Raw genomic sequence first — 27,967 nt, 5'->3', positions numbered from 1 at the left:
TTAGATTATTCGGTTAAATTTACTTAATATGAAACGTGATATTTATTTATCAGTTAGTCTGGAAATTCATTAACGTCGGTTAATGATCGACTTGTCAAATTAATGAAAGCAGAGACTTTTAACATGCTGATTGGCATGGAAATAATTAATAATTTTGTAATCGAATAATTACAGAAAGAAAAAACATTCGGGAATCGTACTAAATTGGGAGCTTAAATGATTGTATTCGGAACAATTGCTGTTACAATGTGTCTGTATTAATCTCTTGGTGCACAAATATTAAAGTAAAGTCAGGAAACACTAGAAACTTATGACCGTGTAAAATTCATTATAATCCGGCAAATAATACTTATACGTAGGACGGTGTACCGCTTCATTTATCATCTCTGACCCGTCGAAAAAAACAGGAATATATGAAACATTTGGTACGATACTGCGCGCACGGGAACGAATTTCGTAAAATCTCTTTAAAAATTGATAAATCATGATCGTCGTCGACGCTGCAGCCCTCTATTTGTATTAATTTCAACGCAGAAAGCAATAACGGAAATAACAATGATGTTCCATCGACGTCGATTTAATGAAACGTCACAGGTCGAAAAGCGAGCTGGATACGGGAAATGCAATAATACATGTAACGTTTAAAGTATTAATTTGTAGGATGATCGTACGAACTGGTTAATTGAAAGTTCGCCAACCTTGATCCCAATCAGGTCATTTTACTGACGATATTTTTTCTTTTTAGATAAAACTGCCCGAACGGTGTTTCATCGGGGTTGAAATTGTCATTGAAATCAACTGGAATGACGTCGAATTCTCGAAAGCAGCTGGTAGAAACTGGTTAGGTAGACGAGTCTAGATTATTTAAACTTCCAGAGGTGTAGGTAGTCAACTCGCAAATTGACTAAGCCCTGACTTGGCTGGTGAAATACGGTTGTCCAGACGAGCATGTATATACCAGGTCTGGTAACCTCTTCTCAACTTTCAAGCTTCGACTCCTTTCCTCTCCCTGCTTCTTTTCGTCATGTTCACTTCGGGCCGTTTCAGCTCGCCTCTTCTGAACGGCAACCTTCTCGCCTGATTCACGGCAGTCGAGGCAGCTGGGCGCGAAATGCGATAAACTCTCGCGAATCCCTCGCGAGTGACGACGTCGAAAAATATTTACTCCTTGGATGCCCGTCGGGCGTTCCTCGCTCCTAAGCCTTTACCAGGCACCCTCGTCCTTGCACCCTCGCCGCCACCATCAAATGTACCAGCCTCTTCCAGTACGGTTCGACAGGAGAACCCGTTTATCCGCGGGCCAAAGGTATTTACATAAATCAGCCATGCAATCTCTTTTTATATTTTGCCAAAGTATGGATCGAATGTAAGCGACAGCCACGTACGCGTGGGGCATGTACCACCGTTCAAAAGTATTTGCTCAATTGTCAATTTTTCGACTTAAGTGAAACGTCTGTTTAATTTTTAACACTTATAGATTTATTCTTGGAGAATAGTATCCAGGTCCGTACTATCAACTCATTGAAAGCGTTATTCTTCAGCCGGGAAAGCATCTGAAACAGTCGGCTATGTACTGGTTGGTGGGTGTGTTTCCGGAACGGGGTAGGTTTTTTTGTTGTCATTCTTGCGAGATAAGCGGGTCACTGGGAAAACGTTTTCTTTTTCTCTCCTTTCGTCTCGCTGCTTCCCGTTCTCTCTTTTCACCGTTTCTCCTTTCTCGTATCTTTTCCCTTTTTGTATTTTTTTATACCGTCGGAAAGTCGGGTACACGAGCAGGGGTGAATACGAGATACGAGGCTCGTGACCCCGTGCCAGCTTTATGCCTCCTGAGGCTTTTTTTTTTTCAAGCTTTATTCCACGTAAAATGGCCGGCCGAATGAATTCGCCGTTCAATGAATTCGGTGTTACGACGGCGTATAATAAATAGCCGTATCCCATCCTCGGGGGGATTGCTTGTTCTTACTCGACCCTATGCGACATCTTCCACGTGAAATTTTCCGTGTATACGAGCGTAAAGGGGATGTGAACGCCTTATCTCCGCGGAATTCATTCGAAAAATGAAGAGATGAGACGGCCGTTAACTGGTAGGACGGTTTACGCTTTCATGTTTCGCGAAATGAGGGCCACGAGATGTATCTTTGCGATGAACGCGCGATTATAAGCGTATTTCCAGACCTGTCTGTGAGCCGCGACCACTTGTACGGCCACCTGCGAACGCGTTTTCGAGACGAACACGTTTGCACATCGACGCGAAGAGGGATGAAAGGGGGGGAAGGGATCGAGGACCGCGGTACTTTTGGTTAATGAAATTGAGGTCGAGTGTAATAGGGTGAATTTCAAGCCGGCTTTGATGTCGACGTTACCGGACCGAGCGACGACGCGACGCGACTCTCCACCCCCTTTTTGGCCGATGGGACCGATGCAATATTAATTAATCGACCAAAGACAAACGCAGGCGTGGATGGGCTCCGATTATTTTCAGTCTGGATGGTTACCGGTGTAATTAATTAAAAGGAATCCGCGAGAACGCGAATTGTTTCCTTCCACTCTTTTTTCGACGCCCGAGGAAATCGAGCGTGCCAGCAGCTAGTCGACGATTAATCGCACCCCTTCTTGCTTCCCCGCCATTCCGGACCTTGTATCGTTACCGCGGTACTTCCGCAAGTCTTTCCTCTCTGTTACTCGATAAATTTCCCTGTTTCTCGGAAATGATGATCGTGTAACGTATCGTATTTTCTTTTTTCTTATCGAATAATTTGGATTTTCATCAAAGAGGTTATTTTACAATAGGTAGATAGACTTTGCGACAATTTCAACCCTCCTTCATCGAATTACTCTTTATTCGCAGGTTACAAAGGTGGCAGGTGCGAGACGAACAACGGAGACTGAAGAACGAACTAGACACGATGCTGTAATTGTAATTAATTCCATCGAGACTGGAGAACTTCTGGCCGGGGGGGTACACGCACAACGCAAAGGGACGAGTGTTGGTTGATCACATATTTTAATAGAGCTTAACAAAGGCTCGACGAGCTCCCAGACGACCGTTTGCATAGGTTATCTTATAAATATTAATGTTGCAGAAGCTGGAAAGTTTAACGAGTCCTGGTTCGTTCTTTGTCGAGTTCTAAGCTGCTCTAATCTGAACGATGATCGTAATTTCTAAGATAAATTAATTCTGTCCCTTTAAGACGTTCGTCCAGAACTTTGAGTATAGTTGAAGAAGCTGGAGAACGTTAGCGTTTCTGCACTGTTTTCTTTAATTTTCAGTCTATTTCAGTTCAAAATTGAAGCATGTAATGATGGGAGGAAAGCAAAGAATAGCAAAGTTATTTCTAAGGAAAAAGAAAAACGGTACACGATAGTTGACAAGGCGATTTATGTGAAACGACGAGCGGAACCCAGCCACATTTCCCAGTCACTGACCATAATTTACATTTGAAATTGCCTCGCGAGCGTCGCTTAAATTTTTAACAATACCTTCTCGTGGACTTTCATCAGCGAATTTCTGTTAAATTCAAAACTGCGTCCCGGCCGCGTTAATTACACATGATAATCATGGTTAATTCCCACCGCGAAACGCAACGTACCAATGCTGATTACGTAAACGATCGTTAAAGAAACTTTACGATTTCATCGAGTATCGTTTCGAAAGAATTTTGAAACGTTAACAAACGTTGTCGCTGATCAAATTGAATCGAATTGGAGATCTCGTGAAGGAGGGTCCGGATCATTTCCGATTTCTGCAGGCGTTTCAAAGACGCTTCAAGTAGCGTTGCGAAATCGTCTTAAGTGTCCGATAAGCGGCTAGTTATTATCCGAGCCGGTTTGCACATCCGGTTGCTGAACCGTTGCAGCTGAGGGCCCGATTGCACAAATCCGGATTATCCTTCGCCTGCCTGGATAATGCTGAAAATCGTTCTCGGGCTGATGCCGTTCAGACGAAATTTATGCGCCCGTTTCTCGACCAGCCTTGACCGAGTCGCAGAACAATTGACGGAATTCACGAGTCCTCCGGTTATACAGGTATTTCTATCGAAGCTCCAGGCGGTCCATAAGAGCGGCAATTGCATCGATTAGCACAATGTTTATCGAATTACTGAAACATACAAAGTTTTATTTTAATTTAATCTTCATGATTCAGTTTCTCATTAGCTTCGTAAAATGTGATTGTTCAATTAGCGAACAGAAAATCGTAAACGAGCCGTCCTAAGACGTCCCAAGCTATGGTCCACCATTTCCTGGACGATTTTTTCCATTTCCCCATTGTGTTCACGGTTCCTAATCCTTCGCCGAGGGGCGGGTATTCTGGACGATTTTCACCGTCGGACCGTGAGGCGAAATGAAGACACCGATCCAAGCCGGTGGTGTGGGCGGCAGTGCCTTAGATTACCGTGAAAAATGGTCCCTCGAAATTGCCTCGTGTCTCCTTAATGCTTCTCACGCTAATTACCCCCACGAAAAGGATTTTATTCTTTCATTGTGCCCGCCATTTTACGGCACCGATTTTGTCACGGCCAGATCTATCTTCCTTCTTCTCCTTATCCGTCTCTTTCGCGTAGTTTTTATGATTTCATTTCGGACGATATACCTTGAAAGAGTCCTCGGGATTCCTTTTCTCTGGAAACATCGCCGATTAACCGGTATTGTTTTAAATACACTTTAAGTAGACGGTGAAATAGGACAAAAGGATAGGAGAATTTGGCCAAGGCGGCAAAGTAATTTCAAAGCGATGTCGGAAATGCGGAAACAAAGGATCTCACCCCTTTATCGTAAACATTCTTGGAGAAAGAACGTCGGCTAGAGATAAAGTAACCGGGAATTCAGTAGTAATACCAACGCTAAATTATGGCGACCGCGACTCCGTGTCCTTCTTCATTTTTTTTTCTCTTCTCTTTATTTCACCCCCATACTCGTCTACGTGCCGAGGGTAAGTTAATAGCGGAGGCTGAATGGGGAACGTTGATCTTCTTGCCAATTGTTTCCGCATTTTCTCGGGAAGATTCCTTGATTCATTAACACTAGACTGGAAATCCTAATATCGCGTTCGTGGAAAAACATCTTGGAGCCCTGGGAACGAGAATATTCAATGATGCAGTGATAATGATTAAATTAATAGATATCAGCTAACGTTTGGGTAGTGTCGCTACCAAATGTTCTGCAAAATAATTAATTTCACGATTCGATTAAATTAACGGGCAGTAAATGGTAGATTTTGAGAGCGTTACACCGTAATAGGTATTATCAATTATTTGATAACTAATTAAATTAATTAAATAGCTGACGGTAACCTTCGCCAGCATTGTTCTGATTATTGGAAGTTATTCCATAACAAATTAGTTTAACATTACCTTAAAATGCGGTAAAACTAGAAAAGCTTATCGCGCAAGAGTCAATCGCACGACGGACGATTCTGAAGCTCGCAAAGCTTTCACCGCGCTAGGAAAAAGTTTTCGCGGATTTGTACGTGGGTTCGCGAAGGGCCCCATTCGTATCTCGCTACAATGATTACGCTCCACGGACGTTTGGCTCTTGAAGCTCTCCAAGCAGCAGGATCCATTCCACTTTCGCATGCACGCACAGCGGGTCTGCATTATTGCGGCTTATCCGGTATTACGCTTATGTGACGCCGGTAACATCGCAGCCTTAAGCGCACACGGTGTATCGAACACGGAATTACCCCATGAATTCTCCTCCCCCGTGGAAATTCTGCGCACAATGCTTCGGCCTCCCCCTACCAGTCATGGTTCCCTTCGTGTATGCAAAGCAACCGGCTGATAAACATTTTTTCGTACTGTCCTTCGGGATATTTTTCTTGTTCGTTGAATATTTTGTTCCATGCGGAGTGCTTTTTACCAAGCTGATCGGGGAGGATAACGAAACGTTGATCAGTCAGGGAAATCTAAAAAAAAAGAGATTCTAAATAGATGTCTGACAGGCTTGCGTGATCGAATACAATAGTACAAAGTTTTGAATGAATGAAAATCGTGTTAATTCAAGATAAATGCTCGATATTCGACATTCAAAACTCTTGTTTCGAGGATCCTCGAGGAGGCTCGTCGTTCCAACCGCGCTCTCACTCTGATATTCCACAGGCAGCTTCCATTACGACATTCCGACATCGCTCGTAAGAGACACGCACGAAATTCATTCATTCAGTCAGAGACACGTCGTCGATGAGTTCATTAGAGCTGACAGGACGATCGAGGGAAACTCCTTGGAATGTTGAATATATTTATTTCACACCATTATTATTGCGTCTTAGTTCGGACACCATGACTGATACTACGGTAACATTTGAAACAAACGGGTAATTTTACTGGCAATACGCAGGAAAACGCGATCGATCGATCGTAGTTGAAGTGGATCGACGTGTAAAGCATAAACGCGATTACGCAGCCGGTGCTCGTTAATCAGGAAAAATGTACGAATTTAATTTCATATCGCGATCGACATCGGTCGAGTCTGCATCCTGTCGGTTAACGACATAATCTCGTTAAATAACGACGTGATCCGGCTGCGAATTTCCCTCGAATCGGAGAACTAGCGAGTACTGCTGATTACGAGAACCTACTCTCGGGCATTCTAACGGCAATTCGTCCCTTCCCTGTGGATGTAACTCACCCTAGCAAATTCAGCCATCCTCTATTCGTACCTCTGTTTCTTAGTCTCTGTCTCACGGTAGCAATACAGGTGTCATCAACTCCAAGTTTAAGCTCCTCTCACATCGAACTGTTGTGCGACTTGGCAAACTGCTTAATCGAGTACTATTCGTACCGACTAACTGGCACGAGAAGATTTCACGTTAATTCTCTCTGTCTCTGATTGACAAGTTTTCCCAGAATATCTGAAACACAGGACAATTATTGTAGAACTATTTTTATTTTATTTTTCTTTCCTTTCTATTTCGAAAACGCACCTGTACACCGTGGATAGTGTTGAACTAATTTACTTAATAGGAGATACCTTTACCACATAAATTCTGGAATAGTGATAAATCGTGTAACTTTGAAGATTATATTCATGGCTGTAAATTTACCATCGCTGTAAGTTATGGTGTAATTTACTTATGTCCCAGTGTTACAGAACAAATTAATCTGTTAAGAACAGTGCTTAACGCTTCCTTATCATCTTTATCATTATTTTCGTCAGATTACTCAATATTGCCACCTGAAGACAACAATCATTAAACGAATTGTTAATACCAAGTAACAAACAGACGAATAATGTGACGTCATCCATTACGTGTGATGTAGAAATATCAGAAAACAATATTGTTCGAGATATCAGAAGCTCGTTATCAATCACGAAAATATAATACATACCGTGACATTCATCACTCCCATGTAATCTTTAATTAGTATCTGTATGATCGAGAGACCAAAGTTTGGCCAACATTATTAATCGACACTTCACAACGTTGTGATACTGTAAAGACCGGAAATAATTGCTTTCGGATGCAACAAGTCGCATTCGATAAGTCGTTACGAGAGGAGGAGTTTCCGAATCGAATAGTAACAATCCACAGCAATTCCAACGACATCATTTAGGGCTATACAGCCAGCAACTCGATCAACCATCACTCACCTGTGACTATTTTTTCGTGGAATTTTAAAAATTTCTTATAGTTAAAAGATATACTAAGATAAACAATCTATTCCTCATTATCAGAATATTCTTTTATCAAAAACTATAACAATTGTAGAAATAATTCCAATTCGAACAAACAATGTTCTTTTCAACATCATAGATATTAACAAAAAGATTCTATCAAGCGGTATCTTTAGACAAGTGTTTAACCGGATTCCACTGGTAAAAATTCCATATCTCATCGCAATGATACTCATCGTCGCAATAATACGTAGATACGTCCTACGTACCTTCGGTCTCCGTAAACGGTGCCACTCGAGCGTCGCGCAAACAAAAAAATAGAAAAGAAGAGTCGCAGTCACCCCTTGTTTCCACTCCGTCGACCCTCCAATCTCGGAAGAGGCAAAAAATAGAAACACAGAGAGGAGAAATGAGAACGACCGAGCTCGCCGACCGTATAGAAACGACGGGAAAGTTTCATACAGGACGAACGATACTTTTCGTGTCGGGGAATAAAACGAGTCGTCGAACGAACAAGTTGAAATGAGTACGAATGATGACTGATTCTTTGATCACTTTTCTAACGCAACAATAGAAAGGATTAATTTCGTCTAGATTTTGTACATACCCATAGTGTAAATTTGTTAAATAGCTTTATTCGTTCGTCCACTAGCAGTTCCAGCTACTTCTTTCTTTCCATTTTCCTCAGAAACTTTTCATGGCCGATTTCCTCTGACCCTTCTTTCCTTGATGGGATGAATTGCGCTGTTAGCACTCGACTTTTAAACCCGGTAAGCGGATCAGACTTGCTATAGCTACTTTTAAACGTCGCGTCGCCTCTAACTCGACGATCTCACCAGTCACGACTACAATGACGGTTGGTGGTTGGAAGCGTCGCGTCGCGACGCGACGCACCGCGACGCCTCACGGATTAACTCGTTCGAGGGTTACGAGGCCACGATTATGTGCCACCTGCCACGATTGCGGACGCTCGAGCATTAGTCTGCAATTATACGTGGCTTCGCGTGAAACAGGTAGCATTATGTCGTCGTAAATGGGAGATGGAATATGTAGTTTCACAGCCAGGCTAATTGGGACCCGTTATCGCTGCTTAAGACGGCCGCCCGACCTAACACCAGAAACGCGTGTAAATTATTTTTACGACCGTCCGGAACTGTTCACAATTTTCTTCCTTTCCACCTGCATTTTTTTTTGCACGCGAAAAAATTCGCGAGGTTTAATTACAGCGTACAATTTCGAGTTAAAAATGCGAAGCGTTACGGTGGAACGCGGAAAGTTACGGACGAAGTTTACCGAGATTACTTTCGTGCATCATCATCCCCGAGTTTATGGTCGCATATGATCACGTAGTTCCAGCTCGGAATGGTAAAAATTGTCGGATGTAAAAAGTTGTTACAAGATAACGAGGAGAGATTGCTTTGTGATACAATCTCGTAATTAAATTATATGGGTGGGATCGAAAAATAAAACGCAATGACACAGGGGACACAGCTATGAGCGATTGAAAGATTCGAGAAGCACGTTCTCCATTTTTCAAGCATCTGACAAGTATCAGAGCGGCTTCAACAGTAATTGTCGGACGAGATGTTCTTAAAACTTTTCCACACGGTTCTTCAATTTATTACCAATGATAAACGGTTCGATCGATGTTGACGACTCGTCCTGCGGAAAATTCGACGCGAATCAATCGGTTCGTAGGGAAGCGCGGAAAAGAACGGCATCGTCCCGTGCTCGGTTGGTCCACGTCCACACGCAAGACGAGCGAGGAGATTTAATAATGTAGAGTAGCGGGCTAGACGTTGGGTACACATCAGGATCGGTACACACCGCTTTCGGGCGTCTTCAATATCTGAGCAGCTCAAGAACCGCATTGTCTAGGGCGACGGTCCAACCCCCTGCTTTATGATCCCCTTCCTCTGTCTCTCTCACCCTTTCATCCTCTCTTTCTGTCCTCAATGACGGGCATTATGCGACGGATAATGGTCCAACGGACCGCTATTCACTTCCTTCGTACACGTGCAAAGAAACCGTACTTTACAAACACCCCCTTCTAGATCCTGATTGAATTATACCTCTCTCAGCCCAGCTACCACCACCATCCCCGTCTTTCAAATGAAAGCAAAAGATGGGGATGAGTGACAAATTCGAGAAAGGACTGCACCTACCATTTCTCTTGTTTTTCTCAATTCCTTTATTAACCATCACCACCTGTTTGGAAAGAGGAAACAATTAATGGATTTGTGAAAAGGGTTATTCACTTATAGAAGCGGTGTGTTGTATGTCTGTCCGAATGTTTTTGGGATAGTTGTGTTCGAGTTCGATCCAATTTGAAAGAGAACGATGTTCGATTGAAATGTAAATATCGATGGGAAAGTTTCTTTAAGGAAAGCAGGGCGGTAAGGAGAAGGAAAAGATGGTGAACTTTTTTAATTTCTCCCCTTCCACGTCGTTTCTGTCCTCGAGTTTGAGCACGTTTTCGCCAAGTTTCACGCTGGATGGACAGCTAATTTCTGCGACCTGAACGGCAAAGAAAAGCGACGTTCCGAAGGACGAAAAGAAGGAAGGGCTAAGATTTCGAGGGATGAAAGACGAAAGGGGAGAAGAGCGAGTGCGTTCTCATCGTCGTCGGCGACGTTTGGGCATCCAGGAGACGGTCTCTCAGCCGAGAGGGCGTCGACGAGAGGAGTCCTATTCCAATTCCAGCGAGTTAATTGGAATTGTTTGCCGCAGACACCGCGAGCCGCTTGCCTTAGCACAGTTCCGAACCCTATTTCTCCTTCAGCAGCTTCCCTTGTCGTCGACCGGCTTCCTCTTCCCTTCGGAGTCTCCAACGACGCTCCACGGCATGAAACTCACACCGTCCTGTCGCGTTCGTCGCGGCTCGTGACGTCGTCTTCAACGGAATTAATTCCTTCCGCGACGGCTTGTCTTAAATTTCCTCCAGGAGGACATCGATCGAGAACTCGTCCTATGGGATCCTGATCGATCGCTTATCATTCGAACAGCAATTTCAAAAGTAAGCGCGATCAAGATTTATTGATAAGAGAGGAAATTCTGTATCACTTCTGCTATCATATCTGTGACAAATTTTTATATTTCTCCTGATAAAACAGTTTGATTTTGTTAAAATTTTGCCGATCGATTTTAAAATAAATATACGATGTCTATAGAGTTGCAATGGAAACCGCAATTCACGCAATACGGCTGTAATAGAAAGCTTACAATGAAAGTTTGCGTGTTTAATATGGTCGGTGGTTAAAAGAAAGTCTTGTTAAAAAATAACAAGGTAGCCATTATTCATTGATAAATATTTCCTTTGTAGAGTTACGTATTTACGTCTTTCTTAATGAAGCTTCTGAAGCAGGTTACGTTAGTCCATCGAAACTTTTCCTCCCAAGATGTTTCTCTTTCATGGGATATAATAAGCTCGTGTATTATGCAAAGCTATATAACGAAATACATAAATTCTCTTCATCTGGGTAAACTTGGCTGTCTAGAGAACCATAAAAAAAGAGAAATTACCATGCACGCGGTACGTTACGTGTCACCAAGATTCTTAGAATCACGTTGGACAATTAATTAAGACCACTTGAGACGTAATCGCCGTAAACACGTAGTATGTATTACAAGATAATTTCTATCTACTTCCACATTGAGTAATCGAAAGAAGATTAATTCCATTTTGACGAATTCAATTAATCTTATCGTAACTACATATTGATTTTGTATCGGTCTATGTATTATATATAAAAGGTAACGGAGAACGATCGAGCAGTAACCGTTGAATACGATCGTCGAACTTGAAGAATCCAAGAAGGCCGAAAATAACAAGGTAAAACGTGAAAAATAATTGAATACTCGAGCATTGAATCGTTTCAAGTGAAAACTTTCGAACATGATTGAAGCAAGCTTCGCGTTTCAATGAACTGACGTTAGAATAATTGAATCGCTTTGTTAACGGGTTGCATTAGACGCGTGTCGAGCACGCACCGCTTTTGTTACCCTCGCAAAGTGCGTAAATGCACGTTTGATTTTGCCGCCGGCTCGATACAACGCGACATTCAATTTACGGGATAATACAACACCGTTCTCACCGACTGAATAATTCGATCTCGAAAGTATGTTCCATCGATCGAACACCAACGCATGGATTTTCCATTCTCGTTCGAACGTTCAACTAACTTTAATCCTTTGCTGCTATTCGTTTGGCGGTGTCATATTTTGCTTGATTACGCCGACGTGCCTTAACACTTTACCTATTTAATAGACAAAGAACTAACGAAATAATTTTCTTTCAGATGAAATTCACTCTAGCAATTTTGGCTGTTCTGGCCGTGGTCGGTCAACTGAACGCTTACAACATACCAAGCACTGGCTCGGGTGAGCTGGCTAAGGACTTTCAAGATATCCTTAACCTGATACCACTGGACGAACTGATAGACATTACGAGAACGTACGCAGCTCAGGACAAGGATTTCCAGCTGATGACGAACCTCCTGAAATCTCCGGATTCGAAAGAATTCATCACATTTGTGGAAGGAGCGCCTGAATTTAAGAAACTGATGGCCTACGCACAAAATAACGGTCTCAACATTTATAGTTTGTTAAACAAATACAACGAAATTCTGAATATACCACCGTTCAAGCCTCTAGCAGGGCCCCAGCGTGCTATCACCGGAGGACTTTCGGGTTACGTGCAAGACATCCTTGAATTAGTTCCCGTAGACGAGATGTTGGATATGCAGAAGGACAAGATGGAAAATTCCAAAGCGTTCAAAGGATTGATTAATGAGATCACGAGCGCTGAATTCTTAAATTTCTACAACTCCGTGTTGCAGAGTGAAATCCTTTCGAAACTAGAAAATCGCGCGGAACGAGTCGGCGTAGATAAAGAATCATTCCACCATTACTACCCGATTTTCTTAATCCTGGCACCCTTCAATAAGTAAACTTTCAGATGCAAATATCTGCTATGTTAGATGTAATTTTAAATTGTTAAACCAAATTATCAAATATGATTGATTAAATTTTTATCTGCAATCAAAATTCAGTGTTTAATGTAATTTCCGACTAACTCCTTTCTTCTCACTGTCAATAAAATTTTCATATAAATTATCATAAAGCATCACAAGTGGTCGACAGAGTATATTTCAATCATCGAAATGTTAATTTTTAACTAATCTTCAAGAATTTCTAACCCTGCAGAAGCAAGGTCTGCGTGAAATAAGTGTGCAGTTCGGTGAACAATTCGATGGCGAACGTGATTTCCAACCCGCTCTCCTTAGCCCAAAAATAATGATGATGCAGCACAGCATTGTCTTCGACAGCCTTGCAAAAGTCCCTGAAATCCTTTGACTTGAGCATTTGCAAAAATCTACGAAAGCTTCTCGAGTATTTCACTTTTTGTAATAGAAACTCGTGCAGCTCGTCCAGTGGTATAGTATTCAGGGTGGTGTTGATCATGACGGTCAAGCCGCCTTTCGCGATGCTGGGATCGTTTCTGACGAACCTTGGCGACGTTTTCCAAAAGCTTCGAACTTTTTCGTACCACGAATCGACGTTCAGGCCGTCTTGTCGCAAAGACACGATCAGCTTGTTCAATTGAGGCATTCTCTGAAATTCTCGTACGATGAATCTCTTCTGATCACTCACGAAACTCACGGTGTCCCCTATCTGAGCATCGTATTTCATATATTTCTCGACGATCTCCTTCACCTCGTTAAACGGCACGAACGCAAGGATATCTCTGAGATCTTCCTCGAGAGAGCTGTCGTCGTTCAAAAGCGGCAAGTTAAATGAATCGTTCGATCGAAATCCGATTTTGTAGGCTAGAAATCCGATAAGGGCGACAGAAGCAGTGGCCATCACGCTAGCGATCATAATGTGTGGGTTCATTTTTGTCCTTGTTTGAGATCCTTGATCCTTGATACGTCTCTAGTGCGAAATCATTTTGTAATCTTGTCTGGGAATTATGTACGACTTGGATATTTCAAATTAAGTGGATATCTTCAGCCTGGATGTGTGTTTCCTTACTTTAGAATTGGCGCAAAAAGCGACATAATGTCGATGAGTTTAATGTTAATTTAAAAAAATGACCAAATTTCAGTTTTACTCAATACACAATTAGTAAACTACTTACGATGAGATTTAAGATACGTGGGAAGGAAAGATCTTGTATACGGCATCTGCATAAATTTCCATGGTCGTCATATTTTTCTTTTTAAATTTGTTTTATATATCCTTGAACAAAAGTTCACCAGACAGGTTAAGCAGTCAAAACAAAATTTTTCTTGTCAAAATATCGTGATATAATAATTTATATTAATTATGTGAAACAGTTAAGATAACAGGTTTATATTTGTTGTACTCCAAAGAATTTAATTTTTTGGATCTTGTTTAAGGATTACTATGACGCTCCATCTCACATTTCCTGGAGCGACGTGAAGTCAACATAATGATTAATTAGTATGGATGATTCACTATATTCATAGAATAGAACAAAGCAAATGAAGTATCAGGTGTAACATTGATAGTTACATATTTGTTGAGTATTTACATAGCTAAAGAGCTTTAAAACTACGTTAAGAAACGTGTTCGTAATTTTTCTATGGCATGATTCCTAAATCATTTTGAAAAAATTATTATTTGATTTATTGTTTCTAGAAAGACAAAGTACAAACGAGGATATCATTCGTTTCATCATTAAACATGTTTATTTTTTATTTACTGTAAGATAGGAAGTATAGATTTTTACGTACTTGACAGATTATTGTTGCTCTTCAGATATCGCACGTAATCTTTCAATATGACGTGACTGATATATAGTACTACTAGATATTCTTTGTTATAGATAACAAAAATGCACGTGAAAAACGTTAAATTAATCTTGCTTTTATAAAATCAATAATATTGATTGATACATTTTCAATATGATCTCTGTTACGAGGATTATCCGCGATACGAAATTAATTAAACAAAGAAATAGGAGAACCACATTAGCAATTCGAAATATCTAAGTTACTTCTGATTAAATTGCAATTGTTGAAGTTGGTGAAATTGATAAAATAAAATTCTTGAAAAACGTCATGAAAATTTCAATTACTTTTCGAATCTAGATGCAAATAAAGTTGCAATTATACAGCCGGGAAGTAAATGGAAACGAGCTTGTGTATACGACACGGCAAATCAAAACAACCATCAGCTTGATAGCTGGTTTCGATACCGATAACAATATTGAAAGCATTGTTACAAACAATTCCGTGGTGTCCTCTATATACAGCCGCACAAATTATTATATCATTATCATTAAAAGAATTGACAAATTTCGGTTGACGAATAATGTAAATGTCGCGCCTGCATAATGTCGCTCTATTCAGCCATCCTGCTACACTGATTGAATATAAATTTAACGTTTCGCGCCGGTCTAAATCGAATTCAACGATGCCCTAGGAGATTCAATTATAGTTTTCCGATAATTTGTCAGCCTTTTATAATGTGAAAATATAAAACAAAATAGGAGGGATAAACTTATCGACAGTGTTACAATTTAAGAACCTATCTTTTCTGTTGAAAATCAAAGGGATATACTATTAATATTACAATTATGACACAAAGATTATATTTCATATTGTTAAACAAGAAAAGTGCTATTCACATTACAATTTTATATTAATTTATTGTAGAAACTTGTTTTTTGTGCCGATACAATAGGAAATTATTATCTTTGAAGCTAATTACATCGATAAATCGATAACAATGTTTTCTTTCAATTGCTCTGACAAAAGCATTTGTTCTTATATTCTTGATATTGTCTTTAATCGACAGTTAATTTATCGACACCCATTTGATTAGAAGCTTAGGGAAAATCGCACTTGGGAAACGACGTCGTTGATCATTCAAACATCGATGTCGGATCAATCGTGATCCAGAAATACGAATTTTTTAAATGGACCAACAAATATTTCTAACAGATGACGGAAGAACATCGTAAATCCATCCAGTTATTCGAAGGCTGATCAATTTCACCCCAGTCGTCGAAACGGGCGATTCGTTAACGCGTCGGAAGTTTCGCTGATCCAAAGAAAAAGGAAAAGGGCGCCGCGTGCAGAGAATGGGTCTACAATGGTAACGGCCATTTGATAAATAAAAGAGGACTGTGTTCGAGCACGTGGCGCTAACTTTTAAAAGGAAACCGAGGGGTGTCTTAAGCAACGCGTCTTCGCAACTACGGGGGTGGCTTTGTCGATTCTGCTCCAAGAATAGGAAGGAACAAGGGGGAGAAACAAGGCGTTATACGCTGCTTCTCTAATTAAAATTGTTACAATTTAATAAGCCTCGGTACTCGCTATTGACGCGTCGTAATAGAAAATTATAAGAAGCGTGCGCTTGTGCGTGCATCCGCTCGCGAACGAGGCTGATGAGGTCGAGTGAAAAATATCCAAGGTGAGGAAAATAAAACCGAAGAATCAAGGGATGATGGTGGACTGAATAAAAGAAATAGGGGGACGTATTGAAGGAGATAGACGAGAAATATTGAATTACCGTTGGTTCAACCCCCACAGGACACTGCTTCAAAACTTATATCAAATTAAATATAAACTCTAAATAATGCAACGATTTGAGAGAAAATTGAGGAAAGAGGAATTTCTAATTTCTTCTAACTTTTTCACCCCCTATAAAATACGGTTATTGTTATAAGGTTTGAGGTAGAATTTGACACTTTGAAAGATATATTAACAAGCAAATTTATTAAACATTAGAGAGTAACATGTAAAGTCGATAAAAACGAATCGTTATAAATCCATAATTAGTAAGATGGTCTGGGAAGGAGAATGCCGATTTCTTCGAACAATTGTCTGGCTCGTTGAATGTCCAAACCAATGTCTATCGCCTTCTGTCTCATTTCCAGAAAGATGGGTTCACTGTAGACCGTGTCAATGATCTCTTCGAACTCTTTGGACTGGACTTGTTTAACGAAGTTCTGGAAATCCGGCGAGGTTTTCATCTTCTCTTCGAACATGGCCTTGAACTTATCCACGGGGAGTGAAGCGAGTATATCATCGATCAAACCCTTCATACCACCGCGGTTAACGAAGAAGCTGAAGTAGTTGCCACTGGGTGGAACGTAGTCTTCCATACCGAACAATTTATGGATCTTCTGGATCAGGCCGTGTATGTTTAGGCCAGCGTTGTGTAAATATTGAACCAAATTTTGATAGGGCTTCAGGGCTTCGACTTTGCGTACCAGTACGTGGAACTCTTCGCTGCGGAAATATCTCAGACTTTCCTGTATCTGGTCATCATCCAAGTAATTAGAAATGATTTTAATAACCTTGTCCATATCGATCAGGTCGATGAAGTCCTGGATGTCTTTGGATAGTTGGTTGTCGTACAAGGCGTTGGTGGTGTCCAAAACTGGGAACTCGATACCAAGGACAGTGTAGATGACATCTTCGATCAGAGTGATGTCCAAACCCTTGCTGACCAGGGTAGCACGGAAGGCCAGGTAACGTTGGTTCTTGTACAGCGCGTTAACGAAGTTCTGGTGACCTTCGGATTTCAGTTCGGCGACGAAATCACGGAAATCTTGGGATGTCCTCATCTTGTAAACGTAACCATGGATGATGTCGTCGTAGGAGATCAGTTCTTTGACATCGTTGAAGAGACCAGTCAATCCTCCAGTGATTTCCTTCTTAACAAGTATGGGCTGGAACGATGGCAGGCCGATCACCTTGTTCATCTTGTTCAACGCATCATACATGTAGATTCCATGCTTGTCCATGTAGCTGGCGAATGTACGGAACTCGGGGATAGCCTCGATTTCATTCACCATTTGCTTGCAGTCGTCCGTTTTCATGTATTTTAGGAGTTGTTGGAACTCGGAGTCCTTGACGGTGTACTGTACAATCACTCGCATTACTTCATCCATGGGGATCATGTCTATGAAATACTGAATGTCTTCGTATAGGGGACCTTCCCCGAATGCTGGCAGGTGATAACAGTTGACGGTTGCGAAGGCAACCATCGCAGAGAGTGCTACCAGTGAGAACTTCATCTGCAAGCGATTAATAAGAACTTAGAAAAAATAATTTAACACGGAGATTAGCAAAAAACAGATTGCCAAAATAAAAATGAAAGTCATAGAAAGTCTTAGTTAACTCCGTTCAAATTTAGAGAAATTTCATAATTAATAATTAGAAAGAATAATAGACGCTGCTGAGTGGCTTACCTTGTTTGCTGTAGTAATGCTGGACTACTTGTTAACTCCTGCTTCGCCTCCTTAATTTATACTCTGAAAAAGAGCATGGTCTATGACAAAGAATCGGCTGAGAGGATGATAAGATTTCATCTTGTGTACACCTGTTTTCTTTAACACCTGTGGATATTAATCAGTAAAGTAGGTTGTAAATGATAATCAATGAAAAATTGGAATACCCGGTGAAAACATCGTATGAAATAATAATTGATAATTAATGCTCCGTTCTTTTTTTGGATGCACTAATTAAATTATATTGAAAAATCACTTTTATTTGAAACAATAGATTCATCTGACAATGAATTACTCGTTGTACAAATTTCTAAAGCAATCGTTAAAAATTTTAATCCGTTGTCATGGAATATATTCTGTATTTTCAAAGTTAGCAATTAACACACGGTATTGTGAATTAAATTACTAGTTCTCAAATGTCTTTCTCAAGACAAGTAATTTTTTGTTTCAAATAAACACAAGGTCGTCAGCTGTGTGGTCGCATTGATAGGTGATACAATCTCGAACAAAATCAAATTTATGATTGTGATATATCGTATTGATATGTGATGAGTGTATAACAGATAATCATAGAGTTATCTTCAAAATATTGCTCAAATTTCCTTCGTCCCATTTTCTAATATTCTAAAAGTAAAAAATCAGAATCACATCGTTGATTTTCAATAACATTGCATTGGGTAATAAATAATTAATCACTTAATCAACATTTGTTTTGTATTATCTCAACATTTCTAGGGATTCAGAATTTTGAATGTGATGAAAGATTAGAAATCCTATTTAGGAATATATTATTAAGCTGAATCACAGTTAGAGATACTTTTCATTTGTTATTTTATTATACACACGGTGTCCGCGCTAAAGTGTGATCATACCGGACAGTTTCTTTCTATAGAAAATTAAAGTAATTTACAAGCTAACAATAATAATTGAATAAATAAACAATAATAATAGAATAATAATAGAATAAATAAACAATAATAATAGAATAATAATAGAATAAATAAACAATAATAATAGAATAATAATAGAATAAATAAACAATAATAATAGAATAATAATAGAATAAATAAACAATAATAATAGAATAAACAACATAGAATCGACATCTTGACTGCATATTCAGTGGGTCACCGTTTAAAACAGAATAGCTCATTTAAAATTGGACCAAATGACGTGAGTTCTCTTGAGAAGCTATAAAAATTAATTTACTGAGATATGTGCTTTTGTTGTTTTAAAAAATTACAATTTGTTGAAACTGTGAGAAAAAATAGTGCAGGGTAATTTTTCAACTTCTTTATGTGAGCCTCTAATGAAAATTTAAAATATGTCTTTCGTAGATTCAAGTAAGTTATATGTATGCTGAAAATTTCATCAAGATCGGCCAATGCACTTAGAAGTTACAAGTAATTAAAATTTCCGAGAATCGCGACTTTTCGTCTAACGATAAGAACATAACTAGTCATGTTCTTAGATGAAAAGTCACGATTTTCAGAAATTTTAATTACTTGCAACTTCTCAGTGCATTGACCGATACACATAACATACTTAAATTTACAAATTTCATATTTTAAATTTTCATTACAGGCTCAAATAAAAAAGTTAAAAAATTGCCTTTTACTATTTTTTTCCCGATTTTGACAAATTGTAATTTTTTGTATAGCTTCTTGAGAAACCTCACGTCATTTGGTCCAATTTTAAATGAGGTATTCTGAGTAATGAGTAATTATAATTAAAACAAAAATCTCAATAATGGCCGAGTAAAAGTTTTATTAAAAAAAAGTCAAAAATAATAAAGTTTTATAATTGAATCAGTATTAGACACACTGATACGTTTTAGCTCTTTCCTATGATCATTGGACCTCTCTCGCACCGTCATTGTTTGACACCTCGGTTGGATATGTACGCAATGTTTGGGTCGCAATTTCTTTTGTACTTATTCAGATTTTATTGTAATATGTTTCTAATTGCTTACATTCTAATTGTCGCTCACATTTTTTAATGTTTTCAGGTTACATCATCTGAACACTAAATGCTACGCTTTCAAATTTATTTCTGATGAAGGTGAAAATAAGAAGAGGACAAAGAAATAATAAACAAAATGTTATAATTTTACTTATTTATTTTATATAATTTATTTAAAATCGATCAGTAAAAATACTATCAGTGAAATAGAAGGAAGGATAAGAAGGGGGTAAAAAGATGTTAAACAAAGTATTATAATTTCACTTATTTATTGCATAAAATTAAATCAATCAGAGTTATCAGTAAGCATCGGTAAGTATGTCTCTTCATGGTTTGCAGGGGAGCGTAAGGCCCAAAACGGTCTCGAGTAATCTTGCCAAACCGTCGATATCGACTTGGGCCTTTTTGGCTTCGACCAACACGTGTTTGAAGGTAGCGTTATTGCACAATTGATTGGCGACGTTCTGGAATTCCGGTGACTTCAATTGAGCGACTAAATCGGCAAATACTTTGGATGAAGCCATTTTCGTTCTATACAGTTCCCGGATCTTCTCCTTGGGTACAAGGGCCTTAACCTCGTCGAGCATTCCGCGGATTCCACCAGCGGCCCTCACCATTCGGACGTTGGTTGGTGGTACCAATGAATCGAGATCGAGGTACTTGTTAATGTGGTTCACAATCTGGTAGATGTCCAGTCCATTTGTCTGTATGTAGTTCATGATGTTCCTGATTTCGGACATGGCTTCGATTTCGATGACCAATTGTTTGAACTCCGCGGAGTGCACGAATTTTAACACAGCTTGGACATCAACGTCAGTGGCGATGTAACGAAGGACGATATTCATTATTTCTTTTGTTGGCACAAGATCGACGAACTCCTGGATTTCGTTAGCCAGGACACCGCTTCCTGTACGTGGAACATTGTAAGCTTGCAGGGGGCTGGCCAAAGCCAGGACTGCGACGAGGGCGAATGCGAATTTCATCTATGAACGAAAAGAATGAAGAAATTTTAATCTCGAATATTCAGGTAATAATGTAAAAGAAGTCTAGCTATTAAGCTAGGCCAGCAGTAAATAGTAAGATTTTATAATATTTAAGAATAATTTCAATTGTTCTGGTTTACTCACCATGTTGCTTCTGGTAGTGGATCTCACTGAATGTAATGACCTGAATCGTTTCGCTCCCTTAAATACTCCTTCTGTTAATGAATCTTCGATAAGATTATATCTTGACGAACATGTAAATAAAACATTCGAGTATTTAATTGTTAGATAACTAATTTTTACTTGGAAGGTTAAGAGAGATTATTCAGATTTGAAATGCTGATATTCTCATGTTGTTTTTTAAGACCTGTTCTAGAAGTGGCTTAATGAAATCTTTTGCTTCTTCATCTCTACTTTCTTTGATATAAGCTTGTAAACGATAGCCTGATTTTCTTCTATCAAAAATCCATCCTTTCAATTAAACTCTTTAGAAAGAAATTCATTGGCATCGTTGTCTCTCGTTTTCAATAGACAATAATAAGCTAATATTTTGAAAGATAGTAAGAGATATTTGATAGTGGCTCTCAAAGGCACTATAATTGTCCTTCGAAGGGGCAACAATTGCTTCTTCGACGTTCAACTTGTTCAAAATTGTTTTCTCCCGCTAGCCAGGCAAACTTTACCCCGATATTATGGCAGCACATGGTGGTAACAGCCTGCCTTTTCGACTCATCGTTGTTGGCGTAACGACCTTGAGGATTTTCACGACGAAACAAGAAGCAACTAGGAAAATGTGTTCGCAGTTAAGGGTTGACTCGTCTTTGATTAGACGAAACTTTCTTTCGATGGAAAGTACGATTGGTCAGATTTTTTGGAACGATAACATGATCAAGTAAGTGCTCTACAATATCTTGTTTATCTGTTTTCATGTTGACCAGATAATCGAAAAGTGGTCCGTTATCGGATATATTTGAATATGTTATTTGGTATATTGACCTTGGTGATTCGGTGATAAGAGATAAAATTGAAGGAGCGGATAGATCGAAGATATTAAAATCCTTGGTCCATTTAAATCTTTTTAGTTTAAGAATTTTCTGATAAACACGCCATTGCGTCTAATTGAATTTTTCAAAACTGGCTTACAAATTCTTTATTTGAAAGTTACAATCGAAATATATCGAATATATCCAATTCGAATCAAACAACAAGATAACAGGTTTGTTCAAACAGATGTAATTTAACCGAAGGAAGATCGAAGGCAGAATAAATGCGACAATTGGAAATCCCTTTCGTTTGATGGAGAAAAAAGGAGGTCGGAAAAATCGGGTCGCCGAAGGAGGCTAAAGGGACAAAATGTCCCTGGCGTTCTTTCGACGTTTAAGGGAGAATGTAGCTGGCTTTCAGGGGAATCGAAAACGAAGAAGAAGTCGAGGACGATTCCATAGGATCGATGAAGGAAACACGACGGAAAAGGTGACCGTAACAAATCCTCAGCGAGTAATCGAGGTCGTGCCTCGGCTAGATTTTACTCTGGAACACTTAACTCTATTGCGATTGGATTCCCTGCCTTTTTCCTCGAGATACGTTGTCCACGTGGCAGGATAAGTGGCTGGTTCGTTACGTGCGAAAATTTGATTGCCAACGATACAATGAATATTAAAAATACGGTGTTTTTTCCTGTTTTTCATTAATCCATTGTAAGAACAGATATACGCGTTCCATAGATCGATGTTGTGAAATGAAAGAGCGAGATAAAATATCGTGTCGAGCGTCATTTTAGGTAACACTCGAGGTAATAATAATCAGTACCTATTAGAGAAATAGCTAGATGCCTTAACAATTGAATTTAAAATATACTTTAAGTACATGTATACTTATAACGCCGTTGATTTAATTGATCGCGCTATTAAAAATGCCATGAAGTGACTAGGTAGACTCTTTAGCTTGGTACATAGATGAAATGTTCATCTTTCTTCGAGCTCACCCTTCGTGCAAGCCAATCGACAACCTCATGGATCGATAGTAATTCTGCAAGCTATTCGATCCTCTGTTAAACAAGTTCACGGGAGTCAGGATGACTCGCAGCAAGATTTCTCGGCCGATACAACGGCTCGCGTTAACTCGAGCAGACACGAAAGAGAAGAGCATGAGTGAACGCGAACCGGGGTTAGCAACCCCGAGAGAGAATGAGAAGGAGAGAGCGAGCAAGGGTTCGCTTGTATTTCAATGTCGGGACATCCGGTCGGGCCGACGAGTGATGTGGTCTGCTACCCTCGTGCATCCGGCCGTCACCAAACAGCACGGCCTGTGCACTCGTTCGCGTTGTGTGTTTGCTCGGCTTCAACTTTCCTCGACGCCATGCTGCACCAGGACTCTGACTGTCATCGACCGACTGCCTAATGCACCCTTTTGCATCCTTTTAGCTTTGAAACGGTTTGTTGCAGGCTAGATCGGCGCTCGCATTTTCGTCCTTTCCGATGCAATTGACGGGTACAAGTTGACCCTCGCCATATAAAAATATCACCAGAAGTCACTGGTCGTCCTTCGGGAAAATCAAGTTGTTTGTAACCTAATTAAATTGAATTACATCATTTTTATCAATTGGAAATCCCTCGACTCGAATCCTGATATCTAGCGATATGCAATAGCGACACGACGATCATCGAAATTTTGATAACAATTCTGTGGAATTGCCCTTGTATTGTGAAACAACAGAACACGATAATGCTCTTATTATCGATGCGTTCGTCTTTGCAGAGTGTGCGCGTGCATCCACGCCTGGTGATAACGAGCAAACTTTCGGCCTCCGGCCACTCGAGCAAAGTAATTATGCTCGTATTCCTCGTCGTGTTACATACATTAATTAACGACGACTGCGAGACCGACGGAGGCTGCAGCCCATGAGTTACCCTCGGCGAAGCCCTTCGTAAGGGCGAGCCGAGCATTTACGCTGATCACCGGAAACGCGAGGTATATGATGAAAGACCGATTCGTATTGTCCGTTCGGATGCATACTGTTTCTAACATCTAATCGTGCATGAAAGTGGTTAGAATTTTTCAGAGCTTCCACGATATTTTCGTGTACCATCTCGAAGGGTAATATAAAGCGTAAACGTAGACCGCGAGCTTTTTCGAAGTTAACGCGACGTCTGGCGCGGTCTGACGTACATATATAACAGGTGCAACGTTCTTTCGACGAGACGGTCGACGGGATCCCTTGGGTCAGCAACGAAATCACATTTTACCTCGATACAGCCGGTTCTACGGGTGCAATTTTCTCGAGAGCAAACAAGCCGACCTCCTCGCATGCATTAAAGTTTGAACAGGCTAGCAAGAAGCCAGTGCAACGCTGCTTCCTGTGCACAAGGGCCGAAAGTCCTTCGGCTTCTTTGACGACGAAATGAAATTTCGATCGATGCAACAACAGCCAGCCACCTGCTTCGCGCTGCGATCCTTTGATACGCGCTTTCTTCTCGTCGCCGCAATACGGATCGCCTACCGTTGTCCTTTGCTTTTTCGCGCTTTGTACTGAAAAATGTCGTACGCTTTTCTCTTCGCCTTTCGTTCGATGCCGTGCAAAATAATCTCTAAACGCTACTCCTGTTTGGTAATTTACATTCTCTCTGATTAAACGTCACCGGTGTTGCATTCTCGTTCGACCGAGTCTCGTATATCTTTTTAGTAACCCCAGGAGGTTCTGACCAGTCCTTTTGCACAAGCATTGTTTCGGACGGTGCAGTTTATCTGCATGGAACCACATGTTATTGTTGTGTACTTTGCCAGCGTTCATTCGTATCTTGTGATATAATAACCAGTAGCGACAATGCTTTAATCCAAGGACTGGTCCACGACACAAAAGGTGTGAGCCACGGAAGTAAGCTGATTAGGAAACAACCCCCTTGTTCTCGCATCCAGAACCTCCCCTCGAGGCTTGCGACCTTCTCTCCTAATTTACCTTTCTCCCCTCTTCGCTCTTCGGTACCTTTCCTCTCCCTCCCTTTCCTTTATGTCTGCTGTTCTTTGCCCTACCCTCAATTTATCTTCTTCGTATCGGTTAGAGAAATAGAATTAGAGTCCGCCAGATTTAACCCATTAATAGCCAAAATTATTCCAATCGTTATTTTATTTAGATTTCGTGTTACAAGATTATATTTTGACGTCCAATTTGAAGAACGATCGCATCGCAATCGATATCGATGAACGTCCATCTTGTTTTCTTTACCCTCTGGACGCAAACATTTCCACGCTTTTCGAGAACTCGGCCAAAACATGTTTTCGGTTTCTCGGAAAGCTCAGTGAAACAGCCCTCGGTACGATAGTTTTTAACGATGACACCTTTTCAGTTTCGAGCTCACCATGGAAGCGATATTGGAAGCTGAAGCGAGCGGAACCGGGTACATTCACCAACTACTTTTGAACTGTTGTTCAACGTAATGGTTCTTTAACACTGTCCCATAGTACAGAATCGTTTCATTCTAATGTTACGTGCATTGGATAGATTTAATAATATTAATACTTTTCTAATCAGGAATATCTAGTATAGCTTAAGTACCAAATTAGATTCCATTAAATCAGTATACGTTTAGGATTAATTAATAGATTGTCAAGAGAACTATTTACAGGTTCAACCAATCAAAAAGGTTTTCGTAACATCGCCTGATATTCGGCTCATTATGATATCATGTAGAATTGATAACATTGATATTCTTATCAAATATCCGTTTATTCCGTTTCAATCATTTTTATTTGTTGCTTAGAATGCTTAGAATTTCACTTTCTACGTTTTTATGACAGACAACAAGAGATTAAATTGTGTATTCATTTTAATCAAACAAGTTAGCAACAATAAAAATTCAATTGGTTCGATTCATTTATTTTTCCAGCGTCTCCTGCTATACCGGCAGGGTGCCGAAAGTGTTCGTTCGGGACTCAGGTCAAGCCCACTTTTCGTAGCCAGTGTTTTTCCTTAATAATTCAAAAACGAAGCTTCAAACAACATTTTCGCAAAGGAAAATATTGTTCAGAATTACCCCGGTTATTACCTCATTAAAGGATTAACACTCTTTCTGGGACATCCTGTACTTGTATCACTATAAAAATATTCAAAAATTTTAATTTTGGCCTTTTTAATAACCTGTACACATTCATTAAGATTTATTTAAATATTTGCTAATAATCCTTTATCTTTTAGGTAATCGCAGCGATGCAAGCGTCTACGATGAAAATTCTCGTTTCTCTCGCTTCTCTCTTGTTTATTCCATGTTCGAGGAGAGCATGATTCACAAGCCTCGAGCTGTTTACGATTCCCCATGGACCAACACATGGACATAACGTAGAAACCCTCCGAGGAAGCAGTTATCTTCGATAAGCGAGTACGCGGTGCACACGCTCTAGTTCCGTTTCGCCTGCGAGCTACGCTTGTCCAGGATGCTAAGATTTTAATCTCTCGTTTCACGCGCGAAAAGCCGCGCTAATCTTCCGGTGAAATTTACGCGGCGCGCGCGAGCCGCCTTTTAAATTTACTGGCCAGCAGAAGTGCCGACGCGTGATAAGTATGGCCGATGATCATCCCTTAGTTTCTTCCGCGGCGTTCGTTGAATGCGAAAACTCGCAGACTCTGCACATTTAACATTTTACAATGATAATGAAACACTCTGTATAATGAAACTTTCTGTATAATTAAGCATCGAAGCGCAGGTGTAAATCGAGCATCGACGAAAGGGATTTTCATGTTAGTAAAACAGCTCGCAACTCGATCAAACAACTTTCCGCGATTTTTGCAGAACGGAGTCGGAGGTTGCGCTGCCAAGGAGGCATAAATCATTGTCCTAGCCACTTCGACGGGCGCAACAGCTATTTTGTAAGCTCGCAAAGAGCAACGGGTTCGTAAATCAGTCAAAAAGTTTTCTCCGGGTCGGCTAGAAGCGGGCGGGCGTAACTTACAGGCTTAACAGGGCTAATTGAGAGTGCCCTCTTTTCCCGCTCTTTCCAGCTTCCTTTATATGCTCAGACCGCGTATACAAGCGAGAGAAACGGATTTCACCCGTTCGGGAATATTTAACACCGCGTAAATCGACGGTAGGGAAAGCTACGGATGATGTACGACGAATTTTATCGCTTTTGTTCCCTGCTTCCAACCTCGTGTCGAATACGAGCTTCCGCCACTGCGATTATAAAAAGTTACCTGCCAGTTTCTTGCCTCCATACATATTCGAATTCCACGAAACTGTCCCCCTGGAACACCATAATGCATCGTAATGACTCGTCGCCTCGAGGTCTTTCTCGCATTTAAACTGACGGCTTCCATAAACGTGGCCTGACAAAGATTCTCACTTTTTGCTGCTGGTTTTACGAACGGATAGATAAGAACTTTGCATTACCATCGGACTGGAACTGGTAATTATTTATTAGGACTGGCCATCGTTATTATCCTGGAGACATTAATCCGGGATGCAATGTTTTTGTGAGGAACAAAGTAGAATCGTGCAGCTTGCTTTAATTTCTCGCAAAACATAAATGCTACGTTCTAATCGCGTTCAATCTTCCTTAATCTAAAGTCCACTTTACTATGTTGCACTGCAGCTGGCGTGAATTTTTTTAATTTTCACCTATACCCGTCTAATACCACGTTTCGAAAATTACGCCCCACGTTAAACGAGGAGCACATTAATATCCCAATTGCGATTTGCGAGTGGCTCGTTATTCAAAAGCCTCCAGCATCCACGGTAACTTTAATACCACCGTCTCGTGTCAGAAAGGCAAAAGCTGAGAGAAAATCCAGCCTGAAATTCCCGTAGGACGCGTTATTAATAATCACGTAATCCGTTCAGCGACGTCTCGCCGTCTGCTTTCCCGCTCCCGATAGAAAGAGATCCAGCAGCATGCGGACGAATCTGTAAATAGCCACGTGTTATGCAAATCAGCCGACGATGGTGGTGCACGCTCGTACACACAACGGCGCAATCCTGGGGCTGCATTATAAGCTGAAACCGGAATAAGCATGTAAAGTAGAGGCTGCTAGCAGGTGACACGGCTGTACCATCGCAGTGACACGCGCGGATGTTTCAGCTACAAGGTGAAACACGCGACACGACGATGCATTCGTTGATGAACCGGGATACGAGTCCTCGTCCTTTTTCCTGCT

General features: G+C 40.4%; 3 protein-coding genes and 1 long non-coding RNA gene across 10 annotated transcripts; 1 reads left to right on the top strand and 3 right to left on the bottom strand.

Moving 5' to 3' along the window:
- Positions 1-151: 151 nt before the first annotated feature.
- Positions 152-8,909, bottom strand: LOC117601311 (uncharacterized). 5 transcript variants are annotated; one of them, XR_004580656.2, is made up of 5 exons: positions 8,219-8,909; positions 6,920-7,170; positions 6,625-6,847; positions 4,394-5,902; positions 152-4,099 (listed from the first exon to the last, which is right to left on the bottom strand). It is a non-coding gene; the product is annotated as an uncharacterized LOC117601311 (long non-coding RNA). The 5 variants fall into 5 exon arrangements; XR_004580643.2 differs by having other exon boundaries at positions 155-4,099; positions 4,188-5,902; XR_004580647.2 differs by having other exon boundaries at positions 155-4,620; positions 4,764-5,902.
- Positions 8,910-11,282: 2,373 nt separating this feature from the next.
- Positions 11,283-12,657, top strand: LOC117601305 (protein G12-like). The gene is made up of 2 exons (XM_034317919.2): positions 11,283-11,443; positions 11,910-12,657. The coding sequence occupies exon 2, from the start codon at positions 11,910-11,912 to the stop codon at positions 12,558-12,560; it is 651 nt and encodes a 216-aa protein (XP_034173810.1). The 5' UTR covers positions 11,283-11,443; the 3' UTR covers positions 12,561-12,657.
- A 26-nt stretch (positions 12,658-12,683) lies between these two features.
- LOC117601255 (uncharacterized) lies at positions 12,684-14,082 on the bottom strand. 3 transcript variants are annotated; one of them, XM_034317804.2, is made up of 2 exons: positions 13,751-14,082; positions 12,684-13,643 (listed from the first exon to the last, which is right to left on the bottom strand). In XM_034317804.2, exon 2 carries the CDS (start codon positions 13,504-13,506, stop codon positions 12,805-12,807), a length of 702 nt encoding a protein of 233 aa, XP_034173695.1. In that variant the 5' UTR covers positions 13,507-13,643; positions 13,751-14,082; the 3' UTR covers positions 12,684-12,804. The 3 variants fall into 3 exon arrangements, with proteins under 3 accessions (XP_034173695.1, XP_034173714.1, XP_034173704.1); XM_034317823.2 differs by having other exon boundaries at positions 12,684-13,639; XM_034317813.2 differs by having other exon boundaries at positions 12,684-13,624; positions 13,751-14,081.
- Positions 14,083-16,339: 2,257 nt separating this feature from the next.
- Positions 16,340-21,119, bottom strand: LOC117604709 (uncharacterized). Its single transcript, XM_034325090.2, has 3 exons — positions 20,968-21,119; positions 20,170-20,823; positions 16,340-17,665 (listed from the first exon to the last, which is right to left on the bottom strand). Exons 1-3 carry the CDS (start codon positions 20,968-20,970, stop codon positions 16,418-16,420), a joined length of 1,905 nt encoding a protein of 634 aa, XP_034180981.1. The 5' UTR covers positions 20,971-21,119; the 3' UTR covers positions 16,340-16,417.
- Between the last annotated feature and the right edge of the window lie 6,848 nt (positions 21,120-27,967).

This window comes from Osmia lignaria, chromosome 9, assembly GCF_051020975.1.
Source record: "Osmia lignaria lignaria isolate PbOS001 chromosome 9, iyOsmLign1, whole genome shotgun sequence".
Taxonomy (NCBI): Eukaryota; Metazoa; Arthropoda; class Insecta; order Hymenoptera; family Megachilidae; genus Osmia; species Osmia lignaria.
This window is presented reverse-complemented; position numbering and strand designations above follow the sequence as displayed.